At 36.2% G+C, this 11,580-nt stretch overlaps 1 protein-coding gene across 2 annotated transcripts in view; it reads left to right on the forward strand.

Annotated features, from left to right (window-relative positions):
• CPEB3 (cytoplasmic polyadenylation element binding protein 3) overlaps positions 1-10,585 on the forward strand; it is a 90,404-nt gene extending 79,819 nt beyond the window's left edge. For both annotated transcript variants that reach the window (XM_013951149.2, XM_067300077.1), the window contains exons 7-10: positions 3,056-3,174; positions 4,917-5,031; positions 7,326-7,507; positions 10,212-10,585. In XM_013951149.2, the coding sequence (XP_013806603.1) occupies positions 3,056-3,174; positions 4,917-5,031; positions 7,326-7,507; positions 10,212-10,439 (644 nt within the window). In that variant the 3' untranslated portion in view covers positions 10,440-10,585. The remainder of the gene's footprint in view (positions 1-3,055; positions 3,175-4,916; positions 5,032-7,325; positions 7,508-10,211) is intronic.
• The last annotated feature ends 995 nt before the right edge of the window (positions 10,586-11,580 follow it).

Consider the following 11,580-nt stretch of genomic DNA (forward strand, 5'->3'; position numbering starts at 1 on the left):
AAATTTGAAGTACACTAATTCCCTAGGCAGAGGCCTAGGGAAATACGGAGCTGTGTTAACTTACTACAGCTCCCAGCTGGTGCTAGCCCCAGGTTAGAAAACTGAATTCTGACTAACCCAGACTGCCCTTGTAATCCAGCAGCCAAAGAGAATTAACAAGTATTTGTTTGGTTAATTTTAACTGGCTCATGAATATGATGATCAAACCATTTACTGTATCCCCAAATGGCTGCCAGCTTCAACTGCCACAGCTGTAACCTTTTCCTGTGACCTAAAAGACTTGACGTGGGTTCACAGAAGCAAGAAGCATCCCAAGCTGTTGTCTAGATTTTCACTAAATAGTTAGGCCTCAATACACATCCTCCGACTTCGATTTTATGCTACAGGAATTTCAGATATATTGCTGGTTTAAGATTATGAAAGTCTGAAATGGACCAACTTCTGTTTTCTAGGATTCAAATCTTAGGGCCTGTTCAGAAGATAAATCCTAAACCTTTAAATATATTGCAAGAAATGTTCTTTTACAGTATGTATAAACATAAATGTATTATTATTTGGGTTCAGTAATACTTTAATGATCTGTACTGCATCTTCTATAAGTTTGTCTCACAAGACATTTATAATAACATATGTAATAAGGATTGGCCGGAGCTACAAAAGGTGATCAGTTGGTTTTAGAGGTGGAGTATCATGGTGGTCTTTTCCAACTGTCTACTCGTCTGATTGGGGCATTTTATAAGACTGAGAAAACAGCTAAACAAAAGAAACTCTGATTTAAATAATAAAAGTTTTTGCTCCTATTATCAAATACATTCAGAAGGGACAGTATAGAGTGACAAGATAAAAGAAGTGCATGGATGGAAAATAAAATGAAGCTAAAAGTGACAGTGATTGCAAGTGAATTATTTTCTTAATCTGTTAGTCAATTAAAGGTAATTAGTTTTAGAAAGTCTAAAACTAAAATGCTTAAGTGTTTTTTATATCTTTGGGGGACTGTTTTAAAGTATTACATCTGCTAGAGAGAAAACCAATGTTTTTACTCAAGAAGTATTTCACCTTTTATTGGGACTGGTATCTTTAATCTACTCCAACTGTAGGTATGCAAGTTGTTCCGTGTTTGCTAGAGAGAGTGATGATGATTAAGCAGTTTTGTTTCCTTGGGGAGGTCAGTCTTTCTAGACTTGTTCTGGGCAATAAATAATTATGATAATGCAAACTGTTGGCCTCTGAAAACAAACACAGCTCTATAGAATTTAATGTTTTTAAACTCCATAGAATTTAATGTTCTTTGCAAACTCACAAAGGGCTAGAGATAGTAGGGTAAAAGCTAATTTGGTAGCTAATAACTTGAAAGGGGAAAGCAGTTTTTCAGTGCCTTGCTAAAATTTTTTTTATAAATCATAATTGTGTAGCATTTATCCAAAAAGACATGCTAAATAACATTCACTCAATACTTGCTGCAAAACTTCTTGTGCCTCACTATACTATTTTAACAGCAGACAGACCGTGTAAAATTATCCCAAAGGTTGTCAGAATTTGAGCATGGTATACCGCGGTGTACGTAGGCAGTGAGTGTGCACCACGAGTCTCAGGCAGAGAAAGTCCAGCAGTCCCTGCCTAAACTCCAGCTGCCTCTAATTGCTGCCTGTTCTGAAAAGAGGCAGCCTGTAAGACAGGCAAGAGCAAAATTATAAAGGTCAAAGCCAATAGATTCACATTCAGTGAGAAAAGTACTGATTGTGGAGCAAGAGTAACGCACGCTCTATAGAAAATCCTCCCAAATGGGCAGCTGTACTCGGGAGCAGCAGCCAGTCGTTAGGGCGTTTTCTTAGCGCAGCGTGTGCTGCATTAGTGCACTTGTGAGGTGGCGAAAGCGCGGATCGCTTGGGTCCAATCTTTACTCAAACAGAACAACATTGAGTAAAACTGAAGAAAGCTTTCTTCTGTCAACTGCATTCAGAAGAGCACCTGGATGCTACATATACTTAGTTTTACTGGCTAAATCAAAGTCTTAGAATTCTGACTTGCTTGGAGCAAGTTTTATCGGATAATTTCTTTTTTTTGAACTGCTGTATCTAAATATAAATAACAACAGCAGGTCTTCATCTCATAATAAAACACAACAAATGCCATTCTTTTTTGCTCACACTTATTATTTTTAGCATTTTTTCCATACAGAGTTAAGTAGATGAATATGGAAACATTCTCCTTTTTGTAAATTTAAACTAATAGCTATTTTAAAGTTTATTTTATACTGTACAAAGTTTGTCTTATTTCTTGGTGTACTCGGCAAAAGTTACCATTTGATTTAGAACGTATGACAGTGTCTTATTAACAGCATGTTTGTAATTTCTAAGGTCATAGGTTTCTGAATCACTAGTCTCTCATGGATGATAACCTTTGTTGGGAATTGCTTTGCTTTCAGCAGAAAGGGGAGCGTTTGCAGAATTTTTTGAATATTCTTAGATGGAAAAGATTTCAGAATTTTAAAACCACCTATGAAAATGTAAAAACTTGTTATATGTGACAGATATAAAATTTCATCCTATTAATATGTACTCAAGGAAATTTTGAAATAAAATATACTTAAAAATATAGTATGACTAAATAATAATTAATATTAATTTTTAGTTGTGTGTCAACAATCTGTTCATCTGTTTGTCTACCTGTCCACTTTTTGGGCATCAGTGCCTGAACTTTAAGATGATAGTCACTGACACCAGCACAAAAATAGCTCAGATATAGTTGTTGGATAATAAGAAATCCTTATTTACCAGGCTATATTCTCACTGCTTAAAATCATTAATCAAATAAATACATTCACACCCAGAAAACATTCTCTTCTCCATCACAAAATCAATACTGTATGCACCAATTAAATAAAAATAAGTGAAGGCATGATATACTGGGTGAATTTATTTTATGAAAACAAAGCCTTAGCAGTTATTTGTAGTTTTTTAGATTTTATTCACTTTTGGGGGTTGTTATCTTTATTGAAAAAATGCTTTAAAAATTAATCTGTTCTTTTTCTCTTTGTGCCTTTGTCCTTTCCAAGGTTATGCCTTCTTGCTGTTCCAGGAGGAAAGCTCCGTACAAGCCCTGATAGATGCCTGTCTGGAAGAAGATGGGAAACTTTACCTGTGTGTGTCAAGTCCCACAATTAAGGACAAACCAGTAAGTATCTTATGCCTTGACACTTACACTGGCCACTAACCCACTGGCTGTTACTCTCTTCAGTTAACAAATAAATAAAAAATTACTTACAGTACAGTGGCTCATCCATTTCCTGTTGCTGTCCTTTCTGTTTCACCATATTGACTTTTTATATCAGCATAACATGGTTTTAACATTTGCTTCTTTCTGATAACTGCCACATTCAATTAACTTTTATATTTGGTATTTCTGGTAATCTCATAAGAGTATCCATCCTTTTACAATGTTAGCTGTAAAAGAGAATCAGATTAAGGTTTTTCCTTCTATATTATTTAAAAGAAATGAAAACCTGACGCAATAAATGCGCGAAATAAAACACAATAAAAATGCAAAATGAAGAAACTTAAACAAAAAACAATCCAGATAATTTCAGATATCCCCTGTACTTCATTAGGTTTCCCCCTCCCCCTCTTCCTGAGTTTGATAGCTAAGCAATTATAAGTTTGGTAGGTTGAATTTAGCTTATATAAATTACAGAGTAAAAACATGTATGGAGACACTATTGCAGAATAGAAGATATATGGTAACCTGTTTCTGTGTTCGCATTTCTAGCTTCCTTTACTACTAGCCTTTTTGGGCAATGGATACATGCAGATTAGATAAAAACGCTGAAAAAATATAGATTAGATTAAAAAAAAAAAAAGTGCCTGTCTGGTGAAGTAGCAACTTCCTAAGAATAATCAGTAGAGAGTAAGATGAGTAGTATCAGTATGTTAATACTATACTTGTAATAGAGTAGGTAATATTCTCATTACCCAAATAGATATCAGGGAACAACTATACACATCTACCAACTCCCTCAGCATCTACAGGCCATATACAAAAATATTTATCAGGATTTCCTATTTAAACGTTTAATGGAAAAACTAAAGTATTGCTCCCAGTCCTGCAAACGCTTAAGTTTAATAGGATCTATTTCCTTGAGTCATATTCATGCTTATATTTTTAAAGTCTCAATCATTTATCTAATTGTTAATGATTACACCCTACTTTATATATGACCCTTTTAAAGAAACATTAATCTGTGCCGCCTTTTTAAAACACACTATTAAAGAGCTTGCATAGATAACTGAACACCCAATATTGCAGCGCTATGAGTGTGCTTACGTGCTTTCTGGGATCAGTAACTGGAAAGATGAGCAGCTTTGTCCAAAAGTACTCTGAGCAGTTTTTGTTCTGTACAGTCTGAAGATACCTTCTCAACTGTGTTGCTTGCTGCTGAACAGAAGTAAGCAGGCACACTTTTTAAAAACTCCTTTTGTATTCAAGCACAGAAATTAATTTTATCTCCTCTCCCCATTTGTATCAGTGCTTTAAAATTTGTGGATCACTGTATGTGATCACGGGAAAGCCAGAAGCCCAAACTGCACCTGTAATAGCACACAGCTGGTAAAATGTTCTGAAAGTCCTTTCACAGATTTCGTATTATAATGGTAGTTAGCGGCAGGGAATTAATAAGGTAGGAGAGTTTGCCATGATGAAATTTAACTCAAGCCTGGCCTCTAGAGGTGATAAATGAATTGTCCACCTTCTTTCAAACACTTAGACAAGCTATGTTCTTGAATTGTTTTGGTTATACCACCTATTTACTGCTTTTGCTTTTAATATAATTTCAATTATAGAAAGATTAGGCAGTTATTTTATTACTTCTTATTGAATTGTCAAGTTGCCCTACTGAAAACAATTTTTATTGCTCTTTTCAGGTGCAAATTCGACCATGGAACCTAAGTGACAGTGACTTTGTAATGGATGGGTCTCAGCCTTTGGACCCAAGAAAAACTATCTTTGTTGGAGGAGTTCCACGGCCCCTCCGAGCTGGTGAGTAGAAGAAAAATGCAGGGCATGTAATACAGGGTTCGAGATTAAGCAGAAATGATGAGAAAAGATATAAAATGTATGTAAAAGAAACAGAGCAGAAAATATACCCTGCTTTTCCAAATATCCTACCTCACTTTCTTCCAGGAAGCCAGCTTCCTCTGTCTACAAAATACAAAATCTGTAATAAACTTTAGATCTTTTAAATGGATTACGGATTAGTATATTCACTAGAAACAGTCTTCCTGAAGACTCAAGCTTGAATGGTGTCCTACAACTTGTCTTTTTTTCCTTAATAACCCTATTTTAACTCTAACCCTGATTTTTCTGGCTGAGCCATAGGCGAGTTCCCCTGCCCTTTGTCCAGAATGCAGACTTCTCCGAGCCCCTTTGCAGCTTCCTCCAACTGCAGCTCCTCACTTTTTCTTTCTCCCAACACTAATCTTAACTCTAATTCGCTTGGAGAGCTGTAGGCAAGATATGCCAGCCATTGCTCGGAGAAAGCTATCTCACAGCTCAGGTTTCTCAGCAGCCCCTAATTTCTTCCCATCTTAAATAAGGCGAAACTGTAAGAGAGGGCAATTAAGTAAATAGTAACAATTAAACGTTACCTCATTTCTAATTACAGCATTTTAAAAAAATGTGTGTCCTTTGGCCTCTCTTAGCTTGTTTATGCATTATATTTGAAAACTGATACCTTTAAATAGTGAACTTTTTCAAGGTAGACAAGGAGAGTTCCCGTTTTTCTTGTTTGCAGCTTTCAAAATCTGATACAGGAGTTTGGTCCAAGAGTTTGAGCACTGCAGTTTTGCCCCTGCAAACCATTTATGTTCTTTGTCCATTGGTGAGAGTATCTTATTGGAACTGCTATTTTAAATGTTCTTGATGTTCAGTCCATACTGTCGCTTGCTGGGATCGCTACCTAAGTGATGATTACAAATCATCAGAAAGTAAGAGAAGCTACTAGTCACTACACTGTGTGATCATTTTCCCTTACTCCCTGTTTGGAGCAGGAGTTGTATCTAGCTTGGTAGAATGAGTCAGACTTTTGTTTCCTCATTGCAAATGGACAATTTAGCATATGGTCTTCCCTTAATGTGACACACATGTATTTATACACACATGCATACTTAGTTTAATAATTGTGTCTGTTTTATGAATAATGAACTAATTTGGTGATAATTACAGGATTTAAAAATTTAGTATACTTTCTTTTTCACTTCATCTTGGATAGCTAAATTTAGACTTGCTCTACTGAAAGTGTTTTGATGCATTAACAGAACAAAACTGCTCAACTTGGCAAGGGCCTGTAGAGGTCCCGGTATCCTGTTCTGTGAGGGTTTGTCCTTCACCCATCTAACAAATTTGTCTGTCAACTTCTCCAGAGAACTTAGATTTGAATGCTCAGTGACCCTAAATCCTTGCACCGCTTACATGCTGTGTGTGCGTCCGTGCACGTGTGTGTGTATTTCTATATATATAAAACATACAAACCATACGTTTATAGATGAATATACATATAAAGTGTGTGTGTGTGTGTGTGTAAACTGTTCCGTTTCCTTCAGTTTTCTCTTAATCTTCCTGTTTGTTTTCTCAGCCAATCAATCAACCTATTGTATTTTATGAATGATATTTAAAATTTCTTTAAAAGTTGTTAGTGTGAGAAAGAGCAGAAAATCATTTTAAGAGTTAATGAATTAAGTTTTAATCCAGTTAATGATATACAAAAATACTTAGTTAAATTGGGCCCAAAATTTAGGCTTCCTGAAGTATAACTTTTAAAGTTTCACCAAGTTTTGTTTTAAACGTAAAATACTTCCCTACTGTGTTTTCAGCCTCCTAGTACGTAAGCTAAAATATCAGATTCTAAACGCAGGAGTATTTGTAAGTGGGCCTACAAGTTAGCTAGAGTTATCAAGTCTACTTGGGGTTGGGGAGTGGGGAAGACCCTGAATACCTGATCCTGAATATCAGTTTTAATTGATCAGTTCACCAATATAATAAATTCTTCACTCAATATTGACCTAATATGTATATTAACCATCCAATATTTTCACACTTCCATCACACTAAGTGTCTTGTTACAGATTCTGTTTTTTGCCTTTATATTTTAGTGTAATTCCGCTGGGGGATGATTCTATCTGCTGTAAAAACCAACATTTAGGTTTGCTATTTTATTTTGCTATTTTAGACTTTTGAAGATAAGTACACTAAGACAAATAGAGCTTTTTTCTTATGCAAACTGAAAAGTATTATTTATGTTGAATACGTAATATTTAACAATTGCATTCTTGCAGTTGAATTGGCAATGATTATGGACCGTTTATATGGAGGTGTCTGCTATGCGGGCATTGATACAGACCCAGAGCTGAAGTATCCAAAAGGCGCTGGCAGAGTGGCTTTCTCCAATCAGCAGAGCTATATTGCTGCTATCAGTGCTCGCTTTGTCCAGCTCCAACATAATGACATTGATAAACGGGTAAGTAAAATAGCATGGAATGGAATGATAGCTACTGATAAAACTGTACAGAAATGAAGAGAAATTCTTAGATTAATACCATGTGAGAGAACACTGTAACCTCTGTTCTTCAGATGACATTTGTTAATTATTTAAAAGCTTATTTAAGTGGCCAAAGCAGAGTGAAGATGATGGATCTTAAACATCTTAAATAATTGTATAGCACTAAACCCAGAAAAGTTGGCTGTAAGCTGTTGTTTGTTCTTGTTTTGAATTCTGAAGGTCATATGTACAATTTTGCAGCTTCCTTCTCCTCCTCTAGATGTTTGGTCATTGCACAACAACAGCTTTTAGTCAGTGGCTACTATACAGCTTGTGGCATTTATGCTGCTATTAGGCAACATTCTCCCTCTGCAATACATGTCTAGGCTGAGGTTCCTAAACCATGGGGTCGTCATTATAGTAGGTAGTGCTGACCTTGAAGGTCTTGAAGATTATTTAACTAAGAACAGATGCAGCAGATGCTTCACAGGCCAAAAAGGGGAAGAACAAGTTGTTTTTCAGTCCATACAAAATCCTGGGTTCTAAACAGCTTTCCCAAGCACAGAGTGAAACTAATATATTTCATGAGATCTGAATTGAAGACATTAAAAGAAACTATTACTTATTTTCCAAGAGATTTTTTTTTTTTGTTTGGACCCTCTGACTTTGCCTCTAATTGCTTGTGCAAATAACACCTTTGTTCTGAGAACTCAGCATTTAGAATTACTTAAAAGAACACAGAGTGTGCACTGCCGTTACATATTAGTAAAATAAGGATGGCTGCTTTGCTGTTTAATCTGATATAGATTATTTATTGGAGAGGCAGCTTGACTGGTATTGGGAATGTCTGTATGTGCAGTATGTATTTAAAAACACATATTGCAGAGTCTAAGCTCTTTCACTTTCTTGTTGAAAGTCTGAACTGAACTTTTTCTCAAATTAGATGAGGTTATGGAGTTAGTCCTCAAACTATTTTTCTGTGCTGCTACTATACCTTATGATTTAACTAAGACGAGGCTGTTCCTAAATATTTCTTGTCCAAGGAATTCTGAAAACTTTTACTGAGAGACTGTTCTGGTAAGAATAACAAGACTAATTTTGGATTCTTAATCAGACTGTTGAACCCTTTGAGATTTATATAATATCATCCATGATTAAAACCTTGTTTTCTTTTAAGCATTAAAATATACCACCAAATTATGCTAGCTGTTAGTTCTTTCCATCAGCCAGTACTTTTCCCAGATGGCTGATTGAGAATCTAAGCTTACTTAATCATCTTTCGTCTGTTTTCAAGGTGTTTAAAGTATTTTTTTCTGTGAGTTTGAAGTGCAGATTCTCCTAATTCTGTCCTTAAATGTTAGTTTTTAAACCTAATGGTGATTATTAAAATTCCTGAATTGTACAGCACACATTCTTAAAATTATTTTCACTAGTAATCCAAACAAGAAAAGGGGAGAGAGAGAATCTATTCCAAACCTTCACAATTCATGCTTTGGAAATGTGAGCAGGCAGGTATTTAGGGATGTGCTGGACTTTGGCTCTGCTTTCTTCTAATTTCATTTGAGACAGTGCTATTTTATTTTACATGATGCTTCTAAATCCAGTGATAGGGTATCTCCTATGCAGAATGGCAGTTATTCAGACTTTGTTCCACATAATACTAGTCGTACCGTGTAATTTAAAAGATTTTTTTTTTATTTTAGCAGTTTCAGCAGTTCCATAGCCAAGAAATATAATTCACTATATCAGCTTTACTTCAAAGGAGTAACATTTGTTAAAATGTGATCAGGATAAGCAGGAGTAAAATTCACCATAAAGTTTTCTTGTATAATAAATACCTTTATTGTTTTTCAACTTAATATTTCATACTGTGTTTCCTTAATACTGTATGTATTTAAGCTAGTTGCTGGAGTAAAATTTTCCTTGGACTCCACAATTTTTCCAGAGATTAACACTTGTGCATAACAATATGTATAGCTCAACTTTTTTAGCTGTACCTAGGGCACTTTATACATATCATAGAGACAGAAGAATTATACATGCACAAACTATTGATTTCCCCAGAATGAATAAATGAGCTGCTCTCCAGGCTATTTGTACTTGATGGCAACCCCATAGTTGCTTATGGAGCATCTTATTCCATTTCTAGAGCTAGGAAATGTTAGATAATGTTTTTTGCCAGCATAATGCAGAGCAGTTAATACAAACTGCGTTTCATCTTGTTTAATTTGAATCCTCTGTTCAATCGTTAGTGTTGTCATGCATTTTGCAGTTCTCAAAACACAAAACAAAACAAAGCTCTGCAACTGTCCAGACCCCTGACCTTGAAAAATACAGGTTTGTCCCTCACCTATCAGGCCATTTCCCTCCCTACATGCTGCTCCCTCTCCCCCCACCACCGTAACAACCATATTCACAGTTCTGGAAGTTGCTCTGAGAGCAGAAAAATTCCTTGAGACACTGTTTTTACAGTGCTTCCCTCTTAGTTCTGTCACACCCCTAACTTCCCCCAGAAACGCTGGCGAGTTATCAGAGTGCACCTTTTAACTGCCACCCCTTTGGTTACTCCGGCGTCAGCTGCAAAGCTTCACGACAGTGTGCAGAGAATTGCCACGCTGTTCCTCTCCCCCACTTAGCAGATCCACGTCGTCTTCTCACAGATCTCTCTCTTCTTCCTGGGCAGGTGGAAGTGAAGCCATATGTGCTGGATGATCAGATGTGTGATGAATGCCAGGGCACTCGCTGTGGTGGAAAATTTGCTCCGTTCTTCTGTGCCAACGTTACCTGTTTGCAGTATTACTGTGAATACTGCTGGGCAAGCATACACTCCCGTGCTGGGCGGGAGTTCCACAAACCACTGGTGAAGGAGGGCGGCGACCGGCCCCGCCACGTCCCCTTCCGCTGGAGCTGAACCCCGGCCTAACCCAGCAGCACGTACTGGAGTAGATAAAATCGAGGGAAAAGAGAGCGCTGCCTCAGGGCTTAGTGTTCTGGAAATCTGTGCATTCGTCCTCGACTTTAATGAAGATATGGGTCTTTTTATTACTATTATTATTATTTACAGTCACATTACTGAACTCAGTGTCCAGTATAATACAAACCGGCAGAGTGTAACTGTACTGATTTTGCACTTTGATTCACACAAACATCTGCTTGGTACCTTAATTTCCTACACAAGACTTGTCACTAGTGACATTATGTAGACTGCCATTCTCATCAACCTTCACTGGGTTGATGTGTATGTGATGAAGATTTTTTATTATAATTATTTTTATTTTTAAACTGGAGCATGCACTTATTTTCAGAAATTTAGACTTGCCCCTAGCAGATGACTTACCAAAGGTAATATTCACAAGTAGGTGGCAGATGTAGCAAAAACTTACTTAAACAGATATTCAGCAATCATTAGTTTGGGTCATTTAGAGTAGTAATAACCCTTAAAGAAAATAAGCCTTTAGTTGCTCTCCATTTTGACTTGTAAGGATGATACCTCATAAGCTGGATCAGACTTTTTTCTTTTGTTTTGCTGAGGGTTTTTTTTTGTTAGGTCTTTTAGTGTTATGTAAATGTATGCTGCAATAGCTTTTGCTGCTATTAAAATGGTATTACTAATACCATAATACTCTATTCAGGCTAGGGTATCAATTAAAAAATGAATATGTGATTAAAATAGTGATGGCTGCTGAAAGGAGATCAGTATAGCATACAGAAAAGCTTCCAAGGAAGGTCAATATTTTGACTGCATGTTTACTTAATCAGGTTGCTGCATGCAATAAATTTTATATATGTCTAATATAAAACCTGCCCACAATGCACAAATTATGAATCTATGTAGGCTAAAAAATATTCAGTAACAAAAAAAAATTGATTACTGACTGGAGGAAGGCATGCCTCAGTAAATGTAATGCTTCTGAAATTAGGATCAGCCCATTACAGAATGACCTATATTACAACAAATATTAAAAACTAGCTGTAGGATATTCTTAAAACAAATTTGTGGATGGTAGATGAAGTACTTTGCGGTGCTCTGTTATATATCGTGCAATTTATTT

The sequence above is a fragment of the Apteryx mantelli genome, chromosome 7 (genome assembly GCF_036417845.1).
Source record: "Apteryx mantelli isolate bAptMan1 chromosome 7, bAptMan1.hap1, whole genome shotgun sequence".
Classification (NCBI taxonomy): Eukaryota; Metazoa; Chordata; class Aves; order Apterygiformes; family Apterygidae; genus Apteryx; species Apteryx mantelli.